We start from the raw sequence: 22613 nt of genomic DNA, 5'->3' as shown, positions 1-22613 counted from the left end.
CAATCATGATTTGTTTCCAGTGACAGATTGGGATCGCACACTATCGGAATCAGAGTTTAAGGAGATTCGTCATTCCGCAGTCCGTAATCAACAGTTACCGCCGTTGTGGGACCGTTCTTGGGCTGTAAACGCACGCATGTTTCCTGTTAGTGCATACCTCAGCCTGTCGTCTTATGATGACAATGCCTTTTAAGTCGACAGTCGTGCCTTATAAATCGTGTCAGTTAAATTCACTACAGCAAACGAAACAATATCGGCATAACTTTGTGCTAACTACAAAATCAGGAGCTGTTTTGCTACCGTGCGCTTGAGGGAGATAGCCGTATATTTTCTTCAGGTAGCTGGGCGTTCATCACATACCAAGTGAAAAACATGTCGTGCGCTCAGCCGGTAGCATAGCTAATTAATCTGGATAACCGACAGTAGACGTTTGCCCTTTCGCCCAGCCCTGCTTACATCACCCCTCACGCCTACATATCCTCCGTTCCGACTCGACCGAGCAGCCAGCAGGCGGTCAGTGGGCGGCGGTTTTGATGCCAAGCTACCGACCCATCCTGGCCTGCACGCACGTAGCTGTCACTTTCAAACTACGACGTACTCCATAGCGAACGCCAGTGGGCGAGGCGCCGGCCAAATGGACCGCCAGGCGGGGGCAGACGGCCGGCCGGCGCGGTGGGCGGGAACCACACGGCCGTGCTGACTTTGGAGAGAATGAGACAAACACTGGGTTGAGCCGACGCCAGTGCGGCGACTGACACTAATAGACCGACAAACGGTGGTCCCGAGCTGTCGCCACCACCGGCGGTGACCTGGCTGGCTGGCAAAACACCGCATTGGACGGACGGAGCGAAACGCCGCCGCGACGGACCACAACGGAGAGACACACAGGTGGTCAAGAGGACAGCCGAACCGGATGGAATGGTTGAATGAATGAGTGAATGAGTAAATGGATGAAAGAATTGATGAATGTATGGCATATGGATAAAGAGATAAATGGTCTAAAATGATCACGAAATAAGAATGGCGTGGTCATTGGTCATGTCGTCTTGCTGGACACTAACCCGTAAATCCGTATTCAACAATTATTGGCAAATACATGCGTACAGTTGATACCTTTTGTTTTCAAAAATAAACAAATGAACGCTGGGACTGAAATCATCTGCACTCGTGCGTTGAAACATTCTTGGCACGGCCAACTGTTGCAGTGTGTATGAGCTATTTTGGTCGCTGCACTTGGCCGACCTTGCCCTTGCAGCCATGCTCTGTCATCTGGCGAGGTTGGTGGACGCTGTGGACGCGGTGGACACTGGTCGCTGTGGACACGGTGGACGTTGTGGACTCTGTGGACGTTGGATGGTGGACAGTGGACAAAAGACAGGACGACACTTGGGCAGTGAGCATGACTCATCGCGGGAAGTAAACGGAAATTTGAATTAAGGCATGCACCTCCTGTTTCCAAGTGTGCTCGCTGTGATTATTTCCGCCAGTTTACAGATAAAAATAGATCGTCTGGCTACCAATGACCCATTAGTAGACTGTGTATGCGCGGAAGTGCTTACATGCACCAGAGGCTAGCAGGGGCGCGGGAACTGCTTTCCGACTGGGGGGGGGGGGGGCACACCATAATAGAGGTCAACCTAGGGTACCCCCAAATCTAGTTTTCTCACCGGTTTTAGGCCACTTATTTTTCACCCCTCGGCTTAAAAAAAAAAAACATTTGCAAAAAAGTGTGGTATTCCGTCTCAAAGCTGTGGGGGCACCGCCCCCACGGCCCCAGAGTTGGGGGGGGGGGGGCAAGCTGCCCCCACTGCCCCCCCCCCCCGGCTCCCGCGCCTACAGGGTGTAACGAAATTATCCGGACACCTTTCGTCGCGCTGTAATTAAGAAGCAAGACAATCTGATATTTTCCCTTTTGAATGATTATGTAGCCACCTTTCATAAGAGCGCAGGTACAAATTTCTGGAGCATTCCAGCCACTGGGTTTTCCAGCACAGTGGGTTTCATGTAGAGCAGCGCGTTACTAACCTGTGCCCACAGCTGGGCGGCGCTGGTGGCGGGTGTCCCCTCATTCATCTCCTGCTGGACAATAGTCCATAAGATATCGATGGAATTGGGATGGGAACTATTTCCAAGCCATAGCCCGTTAGCCCAGAAGAACAATAGGTCCTTTCGGCATCACGTCTCATACTGCTAGGGACTTGAAGGTGGTGCGCCGCCCCGCATGAAGACTGCGCGACTTGAATCAGGCATCAGTACGCGTTCAGAAACCGAGCCCTCCTGTGCCGTCTGGTTCAGTGGCTCCAACCAATCGCTAGCCATGATGTTGCGCCGGTAATACTCGTCACTGATAGTGGTTTTCTGTGGCGTCATGAACAGCTTGAATATTGCACAGCAGCTGAACATGCTCCAGGTCTGAATTTTGGCCGGATGTTTGACGCCGGCGACGGCCGGCATGTTTGAGCTGCTGGCAGCCCACACATGGCCGATTTGACGGTTCAACGGACATCGCAGCTCGAACAGCTTCCCATCTGACCAGGCCAGCTCATTCATGTCTTCCTTCGACCAGTGAACACGCCCTGGCCTGAGGCCAGACGTGGTGGACTGGTTGTTTTCCCGTCAATTTCATTGGCTTTTTCACTTTGAAGAGCAGTTAAACCAAGCTAAAGGGCGGGTAACGGTGAATCATGATGTGGGACCTCTTATTATCTGCCTTGGTAAGAATTCGAGTCAGTTTGCGATTTATTGGTGCCGTTTCCTTGTCGCTATCCTGACAACTCTCCTCACCACTTGGCAAAGGGCGCCCTTCGCGATCGAGGCCGGGCTGAGTCTGCCACCAAGTCCACGCTTATTACGTCTCAGGCAGATGTGCTACTGGCTGCTGCTGATGTCCAGCTGCTGACAGACCAGCTTCTGGCTCATGCCACCATGCCACCAACACGTAGCCTTACTACGAAACGAGAGACTGAACTCCCTTCTCTCCATTGCCTTAAACGAAAACTATCAAATGAACCCGTCGGCGACTCGACTCTTACTCAGAGCAAGAGTCATTTCGCAAGGTCAGGGTCACTGCTGAGTTGAGAGCAGCTATCAGAGGTATGCATTCATCCAACTTTCCAGCTTCTAACATTAAAAAAGAAACTTTGCGAGCAGATATGGCGAAAAAATAGATGTCCGGATAATTTCGTTACACCCTGTATGGAGGCTAGCTGAGCAGGCGGTGAGTGGAAATCGCCAGATCGGCGATATTTCTGGCAACGACTGCAGCTGCGGCATCACCGATCTGATTGGTTTGGTAAAAGAAAACTGACTTCAGTTTGTTTGGGCTGCACTAATTAATGACTTTTGTTAATAGCCTTGCTGTTAACATCAAGTTGAGTGATGAGTAGCTCGTCCACTCATGGCACAAATGATTATGACTCTTTGATATCGACCCCTAGAAACAGTGTACCGAAGCAAACGAGTAGGATGAAAAACACCCACGATGAACGCGGCCATAATGAAGATTATATATGGTCACGCGTCATGCGTATATTATAGAATCGTAAAACGTGCAGCCTATGGCCTAATGTAAAGCCATGGCCTATGCTCCATAGTAAATCCTTCTTTCTGCTTTTTATATTTTTTCCGCTAACTTATATTCTGGCAGCTGTTAATCAAGATCCAAGGAATAAGTCAGGTATAGACTTTGAATGTGTATATTTAGGTTGTCCAGACTTGTAAACGATTCAAAAAAATTCAATCAATTCAATCACGACTCACTTGATGAAATGACCGATTCAATCATAACTCAATCAAACAGTCTGATTTTCCAAGCGATTCAATCACGACTCATGGACCTTGTGATTCAACTCAATCACGACTCATCCCATTATCAGTGATTCAGGGAATGACTCAACTCATGATTTAACTCAACGCGATTCAATCAAGATGTTATATAAAATATATACATATGTGATATCAATTTAAGACATTTTTGGAAACTGATACCAACCAAATACACTAGGAAAATACCAAAAAACATAGAAAAGTACTAAATCTATGCTTGCTCACAAATGTCCTGATGAAACAGGGTATTGAAAATATAAAGATTAACATGGTATCTAAAACATGTGTGTTGAGCAATGTGCGCCTGCTTACTGCTACTGTTAACTTGATTACTATACTGATTTTAGGGCACTGGAAAGAAACTTTACATTCATTTTTTCATCTTCATGCATTGACATTTATGTATAATTTTGTGTTTACAGTTTGATTAAAAACTTAAAACAAAATTTTTATGTTTTTTCAATACTGATAGCTGTGCGCATTTATAATACTGACAAAATACCTAAAATTTTTGCAGTGCATTGTGTGTGACTATGATGCAAATGCCACATATATTTCTACATAATATAGTACTAAATATGGTCATAACTTCAATTTCCAGCACATGTTGATTGAATCATTTTATTAATTCAATCAACTTGAATCGATGAGTTGCCGATTCAATCACTAGCAGTTGCCATGTGTGACCGATTCAATCAGGATTCATATGGTGACAAGAGGTTGTAGGGATCATCTATGCGATTTGTCATCTATGCGATTTGTCATCTATGCGATTTGTCATTTCATGTTGTCATTTTTATTTATATTGTCACCGCCTTATTAATCAATCTGTTACCTGTTGTCAATTGCGCGTCAAGTTTGTTTGTTATTTGTAAACCGGCCTGCCGCTGGCCTCAGCCTTCCTAGTAACCGCTGTGCCATACGCTATAGAACGTGTCGTGCAAAGGTCACGGCGGCACCCCTGAGGCGGCCGCTGCCCGTACGTTTAGGAGCCCATTGTCGTGACGTCATGACTGTGAGCAAAGGTCGCGGTAGGGGCTCTCCCGGCAGCCGGACGGTGACTCATACGTTAAGCTTGTCTCTCGCCGCGCCTGCGGGCATATTGGTAGTACTAGGGACGGCCAGCATGTGACCGCGGTTTTCGGCGACATTGTCAATTCGTTTTTCGACTCTGCTGTTCGCTGCAAGACCAATACACATAGAAAACGGCTCGGGCATTTGGAGAAGAGCGGCTACTCTGAGGCAATGGAAGAACACGGAGATTCACACAAACGACCTGACTAGGTTGCACCGGCCACAGTCGACCGAGGTGGGCTTCCGCGCCCTTAAAGACGCCTCTGACTGGCCATTGCGCTGACACCCTGGTCGGACCACGGTCATTGATCGGACCCTGCCACTGGTTCGTGCTCAGGCTGCCTTAGCGGGTAGACCTGCTCGACCAGACGCCCCACTGGTGGGCGAGTGCTCGGTTCCGACTTTCACCGTCGGTCCAACAGCGTTCTGCTGGTTCCCGCCGATCCGGTTACGACACCGCAAGTGCCGTACCGACTCGGGCGTCCCAGGTGGGCGTAACGGTTACCACACCAGTTCGCGACCCCCAGGCTCTGTCAGCCGTCGTACGGCTCTCGGACGGACACTCTAATAGATCAGCCACAGATCAATAGATTGTCACAGACCGTCCGTCCAGCCACGCGCTACCCACAGCGCAGTACGACAATTGGTGACCCCGACGTGATCTCCGTCGTTCGACCTTAGCCTCTCGTCATGCCCGCGGACAGCGCACAGTCCGGCGCCGCAGCTCAAGACTCGGCCAGCGTTCCAGCTTCAGCCTCCGAGTCAACTCATCGGCCCATGGCTAGCTTCCGGCTACCACCATACTCTCCGGAAGAGCCCGACCTGTGGCTACTGCAGGTGCAGTGCGCTTTCGACGTCAGCGGGGTCGACTCCGACGAGCTGAGGTTTAAGCTCCTCGTCGCAAACCTCCCCGCCAACATCGCCGTCCAGGTCAAGGACGTCATCCGGTCATCTCGGTCTTTTGACGTGCTGTGTGCAGCGCTCCAAGCCCGCCTGGCACAGTCACGCGCCGACCGACTACAAGCCCTGCTCGGCCGCCAGCAGCTCGGCGATCAGAAGCCGACGGCGCTGTTACGCTCAATGCGCAACGAGCTTGCCGCAGCCGGGGACGCCCCGGTTGATACGGAGCTCTTCCGTACCCTATTTCAACAACGGCTACCGCAGCCCGTCCGTGCTGCCCTCGCCCTCCTGCCAGCCGACAGCACGCTTGACGCACTGGCAGAAGCGGCCGACCGGTACCTGGAAGCTAGCGGACCCGACCCACGGCTATCAGCGATCGCGGCACAGCCGTACACACAGCCGGCACCGCCCATCGCTACTGCAGCGACAGCCCCAGCGCCAGCTGCAACCCCTGCGCTGGACACCGTCATCGCCTCCCTGGTCGCTAAGATGGAGCGCCTGGAGGCCAGCAACCGACGACTCGAGGACGCCGTGCGACGCGACCGCAGCCGTTCCCGGCCGCGCCAGGCGTCTCGCCAGTCACGCCGCCCGTCACCGGCTCGTCCTTCAACGCCGCCGCACGACGACACGCTGTGTTGGTACCACCAGCGATTCGGCGCCCAAGCGCGCCGATGCAAGTTGCCGTGCTCCTGGATCGCCTCGGAAAACTGAGGCGCCCCGTGCTAATGGCGCAAAGCACGGGCGCCCCTCCTGCCGCGCCACTACTCTTCGTGAGGGACACGGAGACGGACCGGCAATTTCTAGTCGACACCGGGGCGCAGGTCAGCGTGCTGCCTCGCCGCTGCCTGCCCAACGGGTCTACGCTGACCCCTGCTCCTGTCGGCCAGCAGCTCGTCGCGGCAAACGGCTCACCGATCGCGGTGCACGGCACCTGCCTGCTGGACGTCACCTTGAGTCAGCAGCACCGCCTGAAACACCGATTCTTCGTCACTGACGTCACCACACCCATCTTGGGCACCGACTTCCTGGCCGCACATCACCTCGTCGTGGACGTTGCCAACCAGCGTCTCCTGCGGGACGGCACCGTCTGCGCCAGCGCCGAGCGGTCACGGCTGTGCTCCATCGGAGTGCGTCTCGTCCGGGAGCAGGCTGCTGCTCGCTTCGCAGCTGTCCTCGCCCGGTACCCGGATGTGACCTCACCAAAACCTGGACCAACACCGGTGAAGCACAACGTGACGCACCACATCGTCACCAAGGGTCCACCGGTGTACCAGCGGCCACGACGCCTCCCGCCGGAGCGCCTTCAAATCGCACGTGCTGAGTTCAACAAGATGCTCCAGCAAGGCATCATTCGACCGTCGAGCAGCAGCTGGACAACTCCACTCCACATGGTGCCAAAGAAGAGACCCGGCGAGTGGCGTCCTTGCGGCGACTACAGAGCGCTGAACGCCCGCACCGTACCAGACCGCTACCCGCTGCCGTACCTGCGGGACTTTTCAGCCGACCTGCATGGGTGCACCGTCTTCAGCACCATTGACTTGGTGAAGGCTTACCACCAGATCCCGGTGGAACCTGCCGACGTCCCCAAGACAGCCATCACGACACCGTTCGGCCTCTACGAATGCGTTCGGATGCCGTTCGGCCTCAGAAACGCCGGACAGACCTTCCAGCGTTTCATGGATGAGGTCCTCCGCGGCATACCGGGCTGCTTCGTCTACCTGGACGACATTCTGCTGGCCAGCCCGACTGCCGAACACCACCTGCAGCTCCTGGACCAAGTGCTTCAGCGCCTCAACACCTACGGCGTCGTCGTCAACAGGCACAAGTGCGTCCTGGGACAGGAGCAGGTGGTGTTCCTCGGCCACTCGGTAGACGCCGACGGCGTCCGCCCGCTGCCTGGACGAGTCGAGGCCATCAAAGACTTCCCGGAACCGACCACTCAGTCCCAGCTACGGAGGTTCCTGGGGATGGTAGCCTACTACCACCGCTTCATCCCCCAGGCAGCCGAGCTCCTGCAGCCTCTGCACGCCTTAATCACCCACAAGGCAAAACGCTCGAGAGCGCCTGTCACGTGGACAGACTCGGCGCGGCAGCGTTTCCAGAACGTCAAGGACGCCCTGGCCGCGGCGACGCACCTCGCTCACCAGGTCCCGGACGCGCCGCTCGCCATCTTCGTCGACGCCTCGGACTGCGGAGTGGGCGCCGTCCTCCAGCAGCACGTCGCCGGCGAGTGGCAGCCCCTCGCTTTCTTCTCGAAAACGCTCCAACCTGCGGAGAAGAAATACAGCACGTTCGGGCGCGAGCTGCTCGCTATGTACCTGGCCGTCCGGCACTTCAAACACGCCATCGAAGGACGGTCAGCAATCATTTTCACAGACCACCGACCACTGGTAACGGCCATCGGCTCCTCGTCCGACCGCTACTCGCCACGAGAGGTCCGCCACCTGGACTACATCGGCCAGTTCGTGTCGGACATCCGCCATGTGCCTGGCAAGGACAACGTGGTCGCCGACACGCTGTCACGCACGGTCTCGATGGTGGCCCAGCCGCGCCCCCCGCTCGCCGACTTCACTGCCATCGCCAAGGCCCAGTCCGAAGACGGCTCGCTGGAAGACCTCGAGGCCTCAGACACCTCACTGCGCCTGCGCCACATCCCGGTCGGCGATGGACTCCGTCTGCTATGCGACGAGTCCACCGGATCGCCTCGGCCGGTCCTCCCAGTGGCTCTGCGCCGGCCCTTCGCCAAGGCTCTGCACGACCTGTCGCACCCTGGCGTCGAGGCCACCGTCAAGCTCATCTCTAAGCGGTTCGTCTGGCCCGGTATGGATCGCGACGTGCGCCGCTGGACCCGAACCTGCCTCGCCTGTCAGCGCTGCAAAATCGGCCGGCACACCAAGTCTGACGTCGGCACCTTCCAGCCACCTCAGCAACGCTTCGACCACGTCCACGTGGACCTCGTCGGCCCGATGCCTCCGTCAAGAGGGCACTCGTACCTCCTGACGTGCGTCGACCGGTTCACTCGGTGGCCAGAAGTCATCCCTCTGCCGGACATCCGCACCACCACGGTCGCCCGCGCCTTCCTCGAGCACTGGATCGCCCGATTCGGCGTTCCGTCCATCATCACGACGGACCGAGGCGCCCAGTTCGAGTCGGCCCTCTGGTCGGAGCTACAGCGATTCCTGGGCTGCCAGCGAACTCGGACGACGTCCTACCACCCGGCCTGCAACGGTATGGTGGAACGCCTGCATCGCCAGCTGAAGGCCAGCCTCCGTGCACACCAGGCTACGTCATGGACGGACGTGCTGCCGCTGGTGCTCCTGGGCATCCGCTCCACCATCAAGGCGGACCTGCAGGCGACGTCAGCCGAGCTGGTGTACGGCTCCTCACTGCGGCTTCCTGGTGAGTTCTTCATCAGCAGCCAAGCCTCAGCAGCATCACCGGCCGGTTTCGTACAAGACCTGAAGCGCGCCATGTCTCAGGTGCGGCCGACACTCCCACGTCCGGTCCAGCGCGCCACGTACGTCCCGACGGCACTCCAGACGGCGACACACGTCTTCGTGCGCAGGGACTGTCACCGCTACCCGCTGGACGCTCCATACGACGGACCGTTCCCGGTTGCCGAAAGGACCACCAAAACCATCACCATCGACCGTCGACAGAAAAAGGAGGTCATCAGCATCGACCGGTGTAAGGCCGCCTTCCTGGAGACGCCAGACGAATCCGGTCATCGACAGTCTGACCTGCCAACTGTGCAGCCGCACGGTACTCAGTCCAGCGGCCCGCCGGCCGCGCCACCGCTCAGCAATGAGCCCAGCGGCCCGGAGCTTCTGATCTACGGTGACGCACCAACTCGCCCTACAGCCGTCGCTCGGGCTGACGCTGCACCATTGCAGCCTCGGCCGATACTACGGACGACCCGCTCCGGCCGCGTCATACGACCTCCGGTAAGATATCGCCATGTCACTTTTGTCCGCGACATGTCTGGCGAGGGGGTACTGTAGGGATCATCTATGCGATTTGTCATCTATGCGATTTGTCATCTATGCGATTTGTCATTTCATGTTGTCATTTTTATTTATATTGTCACCGCCTTATTAATCAATCTGTTACCTGTTGTCAATTGCGCGTCAAGTTTGTTTGTTATTTGTAAACCGGCCTGCCGCTGGCCTCAGCCTTCCTAGTAACCGCTGTGCCATACGCTATAGAACGTGTCGTGCAAAGGTCACGGCGGCACCCCTGAGGCGGCCGCTGCCCGTACGTTTAGGAGCCCATTGTCGTGACGTCATGACTGTGAGCAAAGGTCGCGGTAGGGGCTCTCCCGGCAGCCGGACGGTGACTCATACGTTAAGCTTGTCTCTCGCCGCGCCTGCGGGCATATTGGTAGTACTAGGGACGGCCAGCATGTGACCGCGGTTTTCGGCGACATTGTCAATTCGTTTTTCGACTCTGCTGTTCGCTGCAAGACCAATACACATAGAAAACGGCTCGGGCATTTGGAGAAGAGCGGCTACTCTGAGGCAATGGAAGAACACGGAGATTCACACAAACGACCTGACTAGGTTGCACCGGCCACAGTCGACCGAGGTGGGCTTCCGCGCCCTTAAAGACGCCTCTGACTGGCCATTGCGCTGACACCCTGGTCGGACCACGGTCATTGATCGGACCCTGCCACTGGTTCGTGCTCAGGCTGCCTTAGCGGGTAGACCTGCTCGACCAGACGCCCCACTGGTGGGCGAGTGCTCGGTTCCGACTTTCACCGTCGGTCCAACAGCGTTCTGCTGGTTCCCGCCGATCCGGTTACGACACCGCAAGTGCCGTACCGACTCGGGCGTCCCAGGTGGGCGTAACGGTTACCACACCAGTTCGCGACCCCCAGGCTCTGTCAGCCGTCGTACGGCTCTCGGACGGACACTCTAATAGATCAGCCACAGATCAATAGATTGTCACAGACCGTCCGTCCAGCCACGCGCTACCCACAGCGCAGTACGACAAGGTGATTCAACCGACTCAATCACAGTGAGTCGGCATTTTCAAGCGATTCATGAGAATCGATTCAATCATAATTGAATCGCTTACAAGTCTGGTCTCAGCAGTTAGTTTTCCCATTGAAATCCCGCAAAGATAACGAATGTTTAACTTCGAACAATGCACTTTCTAATGCTAACAACTGGGAGCTCAATATAACCCATCTAAATTATTTCTGATGTTAGGTAGCAGCAGTGCGAAGTGGCGACGATTGATCGGAAAACAGTGCTAGTGCCAAGTCAAATATTACCCTGGAAGCCTACCTCACGTTGTCTGGTAAGCACAGACCGCGGCCAAAATGAGCACCTGAGTCACTCGAAGAAATAACCATGGCTGCCGCTCATCCTTCCCGGAAAAGTTTTTCGAAGTTATTTTCAGTACATATATGTAGATGCGCTGCTAGAGGTGCATTCGTTTGCACGTTTAACATGTTCGTTTCGCCCATAACGATTTACTTTGTGTAGCATAAAAGAGAATCGTCTTGTTCATTTTATGCTCTTTTTTGTATTTATATTGACTATCTCTTCTCTCTGCCTTTTTGTTCCACTAGAGAAGAAAATATTCGACGGGATCGAACTTTTTTCAATGTTATACGGCTTTATTAGTTGGCACTTGGCACGCAAAGTTATCATCTTGTGAGCAAATGTAACAATCACAACAAAAAAAAATCGGAAAAATTGGGCCGTAAGTGCTCCTGGCGAACCAGTAGCGGCGGAACACCTTCAATTAAGGGGGGGGGGGGGCACCGCCGACTTTTGGTCCCATTCTTTCCATACAACGCCCATAGGGCTAATGTTAAAATGCCAAAATCAAAGGGGGGCACGGTGCCCCGGTGCCCTCCCCGTTCCGCCGCCTATGTGGCGAACTGATCTTTGATCTAATCAAAGCTAGATCCCGACCAATCTACTGTTATATGAGGGCATTTCGGGTGCTCCTTTTGCTTGCCGGCGCGGATTTTAATATTTGACGACCATCATAATTGTTCCGTCACGGCACATTAGTCAAATAAACTTTTAGTTTTGCAAGCAGACAGGAAATTTGCTTGAAATATACAAAAAATAGTCGTTTTAACAATTTATTTCTGCTTACGGCGCTACGACAAGCTTTATATTGGATTTCTCCGCTGAAGCTGTCTGTGCTTTCCTATACCGATGGATTTATTCGCACGTATTTCGTGCAAAACAATCCAATCAGATTTAGTTGATGACGCTGTGGAAGTCGCCAAAACATTAACCCACATTAGGTATATTGCCTATTTTGGCAGAAGCAGGAGACGAAGCTTCGGAGCTCAATCGGTGTTTGCTAAAAGGTTTGTTGCATGCGATAAGGGTATACGATATACGAATTTTCCTATGCTTCCATTTAATAAAGCATAAGATACTTTTGAATTCAATTGGCAACCATAGAACTGACCAAGGCATAGTCATACCTACACATATTTCTTTTTGAGCCAGTAAACATAAAGAAATAATGTTATGAAACTGCGCACTGTGTACTGTGTAGGTCCCCAAACAAATTGCACATCTCAATTTGGTCTGGACATAAAAATTGTATTATTAAACAAGAACGTTTCAAACAAGTCAACAATAGTAAAAATAAAAAATGAAACCCCACTATTCAACACGTACCCCTGCTCTCTGGCGATTTTGATGCTCCACCAGGGTATCTTAGCTCCGGCTGTCACTTGCAGGAGAGCCAACCACAGCACTGTGAGTCTCCAGTCAGCGGCCATGGCTCGTCTTCACTACTAACGCTCGGCCAGGTCAGGTCAGGTCAGACCGAGCGGGCGAGGTCAGCTCCTGCTGAGGCGGCTAGATCACCACGTTGTGCTGCCACGGCTCAGCCCAGACTGCTGGCGGCTGGTCAGGAGCCGCCCCGGTCACCGCCGCCCCCGCCCCCGCCCCCGCCCGAGCCGCCGCCGCCGCCAAAGCTCGGAGCTGGCGCGTCCGTACACCTCGCCAACGGAGGACGCCAAGAGACAACGTGTAATGATTGATGGGAGCGAGGCAGCGCCAACAGAGTGGACCAACGAAACTGTCCGCTCGGAGAGGGGGACAGCTGACCAGAGGTCACAGCTGTTTGGGGTCAGAGGCTGAGTCAGAGTCGCGGGGTTCCACCGACTGCCAACCACTACAAACTGAAGTGACTGTTTCTACATAAAACTGGCGCCAGATGAAGCTGTAGGTACTTACCTACTTGATTCAAGGAATACGTCATGGATGAGACTGTGAGTAAGCGCCGTCTGCAAATTTAAACAACAAACAATCGGCGCTGCCAATGAGGATGACAAGTTCATTTACTTCTGGGTTGTTGTTAGGTGGGTCAAAAATAAACCATTGGGCATTTTTACCGTTTTATCGGATCGAAGACTTTGGAATGCTAGACATCATAACAAAACATATACTTTTCCCTTGTCGTGGTTCTTTTTCGGGCTTTTCACTAAATGATAGGCAAGAACTACTTTGTAAAAAAGAAAAACATATGTTTACTTTTGCCTTCATATAAACGTGTTTTATCTGAACCCGCAGAAAAGAGGCTGAAATATCTTTTTATCGCTTTATTAACTTGCTTTGCATTAGATAAATGAGTTTCCAAATCTGCTTTCTGAATTCTGAATATGCTGTTTTTTTCCAAACGAATACAGGTGCATATAGCGATTTTGTGTATACCTATCTACATTTTATCACAGTTCTTCCGTAACGTATAAACTATGAACACTTTGTACAGTAATATGCTTAGGCAAGAGACAACGAGGAATGTTTGAAACTTGCTGCACATCTTATGCCAGGCTCTCGGCTCTCCCATTTTTATAAATGTGCCGTGAGTTTGTTACACCCTCCTACAATCTCATACAGCTGATTATCTTCGGCATCATCTAGTTCTCATTGCTAACAGCTCTGCAGTGCATGCATACCAACGCCGTGCCACGCCCTGTTAGCTGCACTGAGGTCATCGGCCGTGGGTAGCGACTGCACTCGATACTTCAGTGGGCTCGTGGTTAACATGGCTCGATTACCTAATTGGGCACCATTGGCTGACCAAACGCTATGTGGAGAGCTGCACAAACACGATGCATTCGATGCTAAGGTTTTTCTGTAAAGAGAGTGACTCAATTTAATCAAAAAGAGCAGAATATGCTCAATCCGGTTGCAATGAGAATAAGGCAATAGGTATTTGTAAAATGTGATGATTCAATTTTGGGCGACCATAAACACCAAGGCTTCATTTCAGTAGGAAGTACAGTCATTGCAAAATTGTGTACGTAAACAATAAAGTCATAAACATAGGATAAGATAGCATCACCCGCCGGTCCTTACACCACAACGCAGTGAATGACCGCGCCATGACTGCACGTAGCCTGCTCGGCTGCTCCCTTGCCTGTTGCCGAGTGGCGTGCCGGAACCGATTCGTCTCCGCCCCAGCACCGTCTGCACGGCCGCCGCCGCCGCGCTGCCTCCCGCCGGGCAGATATCAGCGTGCTGCGCCACGGAACGGCGCAGTGGCGCCGTATATGCCGCAGTGGCGCCGTATACGACCCTGTGGCAGTCCCGCCCCCGGCCGCTGTAGCCGGTGACAAATGTGAGCACTGGAAGAGGTACGGCCGCCGCACCTGTGTCAGCCCTCGTCTGTCTCGCCCTCACCCTCTCAGTGGAAGCGCTTGGTGCCACCTGCTGCACAAGAAGGTCGCACCCCGGTCAGACTAGGTTGCAGCAGGGTGGCAACAGCTACTGCAAATGGAGCAAGTGACAGCGAGCACCAGAGTCAAAATGGAACGACATTTGCTTGCATCAGGCAGACGGTAGGCACAACTTTTTTAGAGTTAAAAGATAACAGATAAGGCAGCCATAGGCGGCGGAACGGGGAGGGCACCGGGGTACATAGCCTCCCTTTGATTTTGGCATTTTAACATTAGCCCTATTAGTGTTGCATGGAAAGAATGGGACCATAAGTCGGCGGTACCCCCCCCCCCCTTAATTGAAGGTGTTCCGCCGCTACTGAAGGCAGCAGCAAATAATATCTCATCGATTGCTGAAAACGTTATGGCTGATAGTTACACTGGAAATAAAATGAAATTCAAAACCAATAAAACCCGTAGTCAGTCGTAGAGTACATTTCAAAGCTTATCAGGAAATCTATACGCCAGACAATATGACTGAAATGTCACTGAGTTATCGGGCCACAAAGCGAGTTTTATGGGTCTGGTGGGTGTGGGAACCCACCCACACTGCATCCTACGGATGCCGCTGTACAGAGGTTTGTGACGTCATCCTCAGACAGAAATGCAGCGGGATGGTCAGTCGCTCAGTTTGGGCTTGAGAGAGGGATTGCAGTGCTTTTTTACATTTTAATTTTCATTCTATAATAGGTAAGATAGTGGCCTTTTTGGAATGTGCTCACGGTGCAATGTCGTGGAAGAAATATGCAATAGGAATAGGTACGGCCCTCCAGGTATTAAGTGGTTGGTTGCCAATATCACAATAAGCGATGTGCATTGATGAATACGTCTAATGGCTGTTGAAAACCATTGGCGAACTGTGTACACGAACCCTCTTCTCATTTATGTTGAGTCATATTACAGGAGTGTCTCTGTCATTCAAAGTTATTACACCAAAAGCACATAGGCTAACCAACCACTCTTTTGCTGGAGGGCCGTACACTGCCGCAGAGAACGTATTGCGGTGCAGTCTATAATGTAGTGCGGTCTACCAGAGTCCGAGGTATTGCGGTGCAGTCTACCCCAGAGATGTAGGTATTGCGGTGCGGTCTACCACTAAGGCAGCGTTGCATTGGCAGATAAAAAAAAAACGGTCTGGGACGCTGCGGGGGCATATCCCCCAAAAAAGTTTCTCCAAATTTCAAAAACTCATCGGATTTCGATTCTTCGCACTGCTGTGCCGTTAAAAAACTTGCCTTATAAAAGTGGTTTCGTTTTCGCTTTGTTCTCGAAAAAACGCAAATATTCGTCGATTTCGGGCGTTGCGGGGGGGGGGGGTATTAGCCCCAAATGCCCCCCCCTGGATCCACAGAGGAAGCATTGCGGCACAGTCTACTACTGAGGAAGCATTGCGGCGCAGTCTACCACTGAGGAAGCATTGCGGCGCAGCCTACCAGAGGAGGTATTGCGGCGCATCGCCATAAAGTGAAACATATCTAGACGGTGCATTTTATGGATTTGGCTAAGTGCTGCTCGCGTATGCCGTGAACAAAAGTTGGCAGTGAATAGCAATGACCAATGACCATGTCATGGTTCTATCCGTGATAGTCTACCGCTATACTTTTGTGGCTCTCGCCTCACCAAACAAATCCTATCTGATAGTGAGCTGTGAACACTGCCAGCTGCTATGGCGTGGACCCGTGGTATGCGTTCACCTGTGTTACTCACACGACCACTGGCCTGTCGACGGAAGAGGCTGGTCACTGCACAGTAGACTACGGAGGTCTCACTTACACCAGACGTCGGCTACAGGTGAGAATGATGCACTAATCCAGTGAACAACTTTTTGGGAGCACTGGTGGAGAGATTGAGAAACATGGAAAGGCTATAGTAAGACAGCAAGCAGACTGGTTATTGCATCACCTTTTTTTGTATTGATTCAATCAATGTATTATTTGATTTTTTTTCGATTCAATCACCGTTCCATTCCTTCAAAAAAAAAAAAAAAAATGGTGAATCGATTCCTTTCGATTCAGAGAATAACAAAATAAATAAAAAAGGAACGATTCACGTTTGATTCAGTCAAACATTTTTGAACAATTCTTTTCTCGATTCGATTTGTAAAAAGTCAAATCAATATTTTGGCTATTTTTTTTACATAATGCATTTTTACATCTCAACAGCTCCATTGTTGCATTGCACACGTGCATTGTTGATAATGAACTATGTTCACTTCATTTTTTTTTTTAGTTCATGAAACGTTAATTTTTTATTCAATTAAGTATTAACCGGTAACCCTGATTGCCAATGCGTTCGATTCAATCATAGCTTGTGAATCGAACGATTCTGACGATGGATTGAATCAAACTTTTTCGACTCAACATTTTTTTTTAAATTCAATCCAATCGATTCAATCACGGGTGAAACGAACATCAGTCTGACAGCAAGGATAATCGAATCACGGTTAACGTTTTGTTACAGCTGTCCCTCAAACCCATTTGCATAGATCGTCTTTCAATCAGGATATGTTTAACATGGGTTAGGTTCCTAACTTCTCTTTAAATGTACTTACGTTTAGTTCCGATGTATAGGCTGGTAAGTGCAACCAATCCGGCTATTTCTTAGATAAAAAGGCATACAATCGTTCGTAAATTGTCTTATTGTTTTAGATAACCAGTTCATTCAAACATTTTTATTTATCCCGTAACTGGAGCATGCAGACCATAAAATAATCCTTGATGATACTGAGGATAGTGTATAATTGTCCTCGTGCTTTGTTTAGGCTAAAATCACTTGTGTTTCTTCAGGACAAACACCAAGCTAAGATCACTCCAGCGCGTGATATTTCAAAGCAATTTGTTTAAATTGTATTCAAAAGTTCAAAGACATTCCCGGTAGACCTGATAGCATCATCATTACTTGATGAGACAGGGGAAATTGGGGAGACAATTGAGCACGTGACAATCTGACTACCAGGAGACACCCGTTTATTCAACGATCGCCTGCAGGTAACATATCGCATCGTCTATTGCCATGCCCGGTTCTGGTGATGAGCGCTGAGCGATGAGTAATTATGTCAAATGTGATGATAAATAGGACAATGATTTTTCTTCAACCGGAATTCAAAGCTGGATACAATACGACTTTGAAGCAGCCAGAAGAGTTTTAAATCTTTGAATTTCTCGAACAATTAGGTAGGGTAGACCGGGGCAAGTCGCCCCGCCGAGGTAAAACGCCTCACCGATGTTTCTCGGAACTGGCAAGGTTCTGGGGAAACATTCTCTCTTCTATAAAACGTGCACTATATGATCATTATATGAGCAAACTGGAAAGAAATTGTGATAACTCTTTAGGGAGATATAGCCAAAAATTTGTTTTTGGAGTGATTTTTATGTTTTGTAGTCAGATTATGCATCATGGCGTTCTTTTATGGTCCACATCAGGTTAACGACTTTTATGTATTTTGAACAACTAGTGTCTAACACTTATAATAATGGGTTGGTCCGTTTTAAATTATGTCTTGCTGGAGTGCAAGGCGTTGTTCTCTGATCGAACTACGTGATGGGGTAAAACGCCCCAGTAGGTCGCGGGGCAAAAAGCCCCATGGGGCGTTTTACCTCATGTGTTGTTCCGAATACCCACTTCCTAATGTTCGGTAACTGTCGAACAGTAAGTTTCTATGCAATTTTAATTTAATTAATTCTATGCAATTAATCTTCAATCTAGAGTATGGGGCTTCTTGCCCCAGGCCGTGGGGCGTTTTGCCCTGGGGTTGGGGCAAAATGCCCCATTTGCAGTTGCTTCACAAATCACTTCCTAGCTGGGAGTTCGATCATAAGTGAATGAATTTGAGGGGTGGAATTTAAAGTAAAATGTCCAAAGAACGCATTGAGCACAAATTTGGCCTTCCAGGTGATGTGGGACAAAAGTTATGTAGCAAAATGAATTATCTGGGGCGTCTTGCCCCAGGCTACCCTATTCGAGCTGCCTTATTTCTAAGCCACAAAAATGTCTAGCAAAAAAAAGACGTAAAAGGCCTCGTTATGCTTTTCGTTTATAAAACTGAGCGACGTTTTTTTTACAGGTCGCCGCCATGACACCTGTGTGGTCGCTGCTGCTGCTGCTGCTGATTGGTGGCATGGCTATTGGTCATGACGTCACAGCACGTCAGCGATCGGCAAGACCTCGTCCTAGACTCCAAAGTGTCAGTCAGCCTCGTAAGTGATTTGCAAAGGTATGCGTGTCACGTTACCATCGTATACATGTAGGTAGGTAAACTAAACATGTAAACTAGGAAGACACTGACTAAAAATATTTTGGTTTAGGCAATGATTGACAGCGTGACATACGAGTGCGTTTCACTTTGAAACCGATTGAAAAAAACAAGCATCCTAAATAGGTAAACCTGCCTTCATCAAATAGCATTATTCAACTAGCCGAATTTTAAATGTCTAAGAACTTCGTATTCAGTTCGAATAAAAAGCTCGTCAAGAACACGGATGCAAAATGTGAAACATCACAAACGAACAGAAGTCGATGACATAAAAAATGTTTCGCCTTTTGTGTTACCGCCAGCTGTATAACTCCCACGCCGCGCCCAGTTTCGCCCACACTAATGACGTCATCCCTCACGACCATAACTGCTCCACAGCCTGTCCGGGTGATGACGTCACCGATGTGTTCATCGTCATCAATTCGGTCGGTCTTGTAGACGACAGCGGAGCTGCCATATGGCGCCGGTTGGAACTGGTCTGGCACACCGCTCAGGTGCAGCCCGACGATCAGGTGAGGCGGGTGACGTCATCTTAGAGACAGTTCATGCCCGTCATCGATTCAGATTAGTGACTTCATATACGGAAGTCTTACGCCTACTCCAGTCTACAACAAGTCTGCGTCTGAAAAAGTCGTACCTATAAATAAGTCGCCTCAGATGGTCGAAATAGTTAGTTCGAAATTGCGACTATAGTGGTCACTGCAAAACATTTTCTTCTGTTGTAAATTTGCATATCAAACTCAATATATCTATGGCATCACGCTATCTGCGTCTTCCCGCCAGGTGCTGCTGTACGACTCGTGTACCCCGGATCCGGCCTCTGACCCGGTGGTCACTGTCACCGCCGCCGACCACTCGGACCACTTCTTCGTCACGGACGTTACACTGCCCACGTTCAACTTCTCGGGCACTCCGGCCGTGTCGACATGTCTCGGCTTCTGCACCGAGTACCGCCGCGACGGCGCCGTCATCGCCTCCAGCTGTCTCTTCACCCGACCCGACTGGATGTCCCAGATGGCGGCCGACATCCAGGACTTCCACCTGCACGAGGTGATGCTGCCCGGCACGCACGATGCGGCCTCCTACACGAACTACAGAGGAGAGAGTTCGGATGATGATCTCCTGCAGCGGTACGCCTCCGCGCAGGAGGAGACGCTGCTGTCTCAGTTCTACCTCGGCGCTCGGTATTTCGACGTGCGGGTGCTGTTCGCGCCGGCGACCGCCGAGAGGTTCTGGGTGAGTCACGGCCTGGTTCCCTTCCGACCCTTCCACATCGCCATCGACGACCTCGTCGCCATGATGGAGGCCTCCACTGAGATCGTTATCTACGAGATCGGTGGGTTCGAGGGCTCGTTCGACAGCCACCCGGAGGCATACGAGGAGTTGCTGTCGCTGGTGGTGCCCCGTCTGGAGCGGTGGCTGGCGCCGCGGCCCGCTGAGGCACCCCACCACGTGCTGCTCTCCGACCTGTGGGCGGCCGACACTCGCCTGGTGCTCAGCTGGGACCGCGACCCGGCCGGACGCGACTACCTCTGGCCGCGCGTGCCCAACTCGTGGAACAACGACGACACACCCGAGGCACTGTACGAGACGCTGCGGCGCGCCATGGACGAGGCACCGCGAGACGAGATCTGGGCACTGGCGGGCGAGATGACTGAGCACACTAGCGACATCGTCTTCGACCGGCTCGAGTCGCTCCGGCAGATGGCTGATCTGGTCAACAGGAACGTCTCCAGGATGGTCCGCTACGACTGGTGGGACAAGAGCAACATCGTTATGGCCGACTACTTCATGGGAACGTACAACGTGGACACGGCCCTGCTGGTCAATTGGCAGAGAGCGCACTGCTGAATGTACCGGGGTCGATACTGAGAGGGAGACTGATATTTCTGGATAACGGCGAGTTGAGTGCGACTAAGTAAAACGACGAACGAGAACGGCTGACGGCTGACGCTGCGATCGAGACGAAGCAAATATACATTTTTCTACTGGTCGTTGTATGTTTTGAACAGTAATAGGTAGGTACAGCTATATGATGGCAAATGACAAATGACATGAGGGTGAACGACTAATAGAAGGCTCAATTGTATGTTAAGGGTTGAATGAATGATGATGGTCAGTGGTCACGATAGAGCGAATCCGTCTTCAATTCATAGTAATTTGCATGTCAGTGCTCTGCGCTGTTTTATTGTCCAGGCCAGGTAACAAAGTGTTGGTTTTATTATTAATCAGATATATCTTACCATGTTGAGTAGTAATAGACAATATATATATATATATATATATATATATATATATATATATATATATATATATATATATATATATATATATATATATATATATATATATATATATATATATATATATATCTTACCATCATTATCAAATCAAAATATCAAATCAAATCAAAATATATATATATATATATATATATATATATATATATATATATATATATATATATATATATATATATATATATATATATATATATATATATATATATATATATCTTACCATCATTATCAAATCAAAATAGGTATTAACCCTCGCCCGCACATGGGGGGGGGGGGGTTGCCACCCCCCAGGCAGGTAGTCTTTCTGCTCTGCACTCAACATTTTTAGAGCTAGAAGGCTGATTTTTCGTATAGCTGCTCCTCCATCCTTTCTTGATGTCCACTGAAAATTTCAAGTTTCTGTGGTTTTTGGTTTCGGAGATATGACCTTGTTTTTCAGGTCATGTCATGACCCAAATGGCCAATTCTCAACATCTTGCGTTTGCCATGGGCCTTGTGAGCTTTTGACACCCTGATTTCGGCCTTTTTTGCCAGTCTTACCTCCCACCTATCATGGAACATGTTGTTCGACGATGTACAGGGGTCAAGGTCAGGGTCAAGGTCAACCTAGGTCATTAAGATAATTGCGTTTTAGGCAAGCTGAATTTACTTTTTGTGAAGTTTTTTGACTGCATTTTTTGGTAAAAGCTTCTCAGATCATGATTTCATGTAATATGGACCCAAAAACAATCGTTGTACACACATCAGTAGGTATACATACAGACACACACAGACATACAAACACATATAATTGACCTTGACCTAACTTGACCTGAAATGACCTCAGCAGCAAAAATCTGGTCGGGTACTGTGACAAAGAGGTTCTAGCTGGCTTGGTACCAGAAAACAGCATTGTCATCGGTATTTGCAGGCACGTAGCTAGGATTTGGCCAAGGGAGGGGCGGAGGAATCCCGGGGGCCTCCTTTCTACAGAGGGCCTCCTCCCTAAAGGGGCCTCCTTTCTACAGAGGGTCTCATGCCTACATAACTACATATACAACATAATGCAGACTTTTGTTCAGCTTTCATATGGCCAGCGCACTGGTATGTTTCTTTATTCTTACCGCTGTCGCGGTAAGAAACATACGCATATCACAAGACTCCCAGTGGCATGGTAACTGGCAAAAAAAAAAAAAAACTCGGGCGCCGGCGGCGGCGACGGCGGCGGCCGGACCGCAGCAGGAGGGGGGCGGGGGGGGGAGGATCTGCGAGGAATGGATGGATAGATGACGGTCAGAGTACCTAACACTTGGTGTATTATCATATATCGTTCAAGCGCTTAACCGTATTCCGGGCGGGCTCTGAAAGACTCTGGATCGGGCGGGGGCCTTTTTGGCCCCCGTCAGAACTCGAAAAGCACGAATCGTAGCGACAAACGGCAACGGCGTTTGATAGTTCGTTGAACGACTTACAACTTTTGTAAACAATTTTTTGGGTCAGGTCAATATTGAGGTCGCCAGAGGTCATAACAAATAACATGGTTTATAACGACCTACATAGATAGGTCAACTTCAAAATCTGA

The 22613-nt window shown here is 50.6% G+C and overlaps 2 protein-coding genes across 2 annotated transcripts in view; one reads left to right on the top strand and one right to left on the bottom strand.

The window, feature by feature from the left end:
- Positions 1 to 12752, bottom strand: part of LOC122371943 (periostin-like) — a 28775-nt gene extending 16023 nt beyond the window's left edge. Inside the window, exon 1 of the mRNA XM_043348743.1 lies at positions 12453 to 12752. Within this exon, the coding sequence (XP_043204678.1) occupies positions 12453 to 12556 (104 nt within the window). The 5' untranslated portion in view covers positions 12557 to 12752. The remainder of the gene's footprint in view (positions 1 to 12452) is intronic.
- A 3366-nt stretch (positions 12753 to 16118) lies between these two features.
- On the top strand, positions 16119 to 20743 carry LOC122371946 (PI-PLC X domain-containing protein 1-like). Its single transcript, XM_043348745.1, has 4 exons — positions 16119 to 16291; positions 18564 to 18696; positions 19131 to 19264; positions 19536 to 20743. The coding sequence occupies exons 2-4, from the start codon at positions 18573 to 18575 to the stop codon at positions 20601 to 20603; spliced, it is 1326 nt and encodes a 441-aa protein (XP_043204680.1). The 5' UTR covers positions 16119 to 16291; positions 18564 to 18572; the 3' UTR covers positions 20604 to 20743.
- The last annotated feature ends 1870 nt before the right edge of the window (positions 20744 to 22613 follow it).

The sequence above is a fragment of the Amphibalanus amphitrite genome, unplaced genomic scaffold, assembly GCF_019059575.1.
Source record: "Amphibalanus amphitrite isolate SeventyFive unplaced genomic scaffold, NRLGWU_Aamphi_draft 001295F_arrow, whole genome shotgun sequence".
Lineage (NCBI taxonomy): Eukaryota > Metazoa > Arthropoda > Thecostraca > Balanomorpha > Balanidae > Amphibalanus > Amphibalanus amphitrite.
This window is presented reverse-complemented; position numbering and strand designations above follow the sequence as displayed.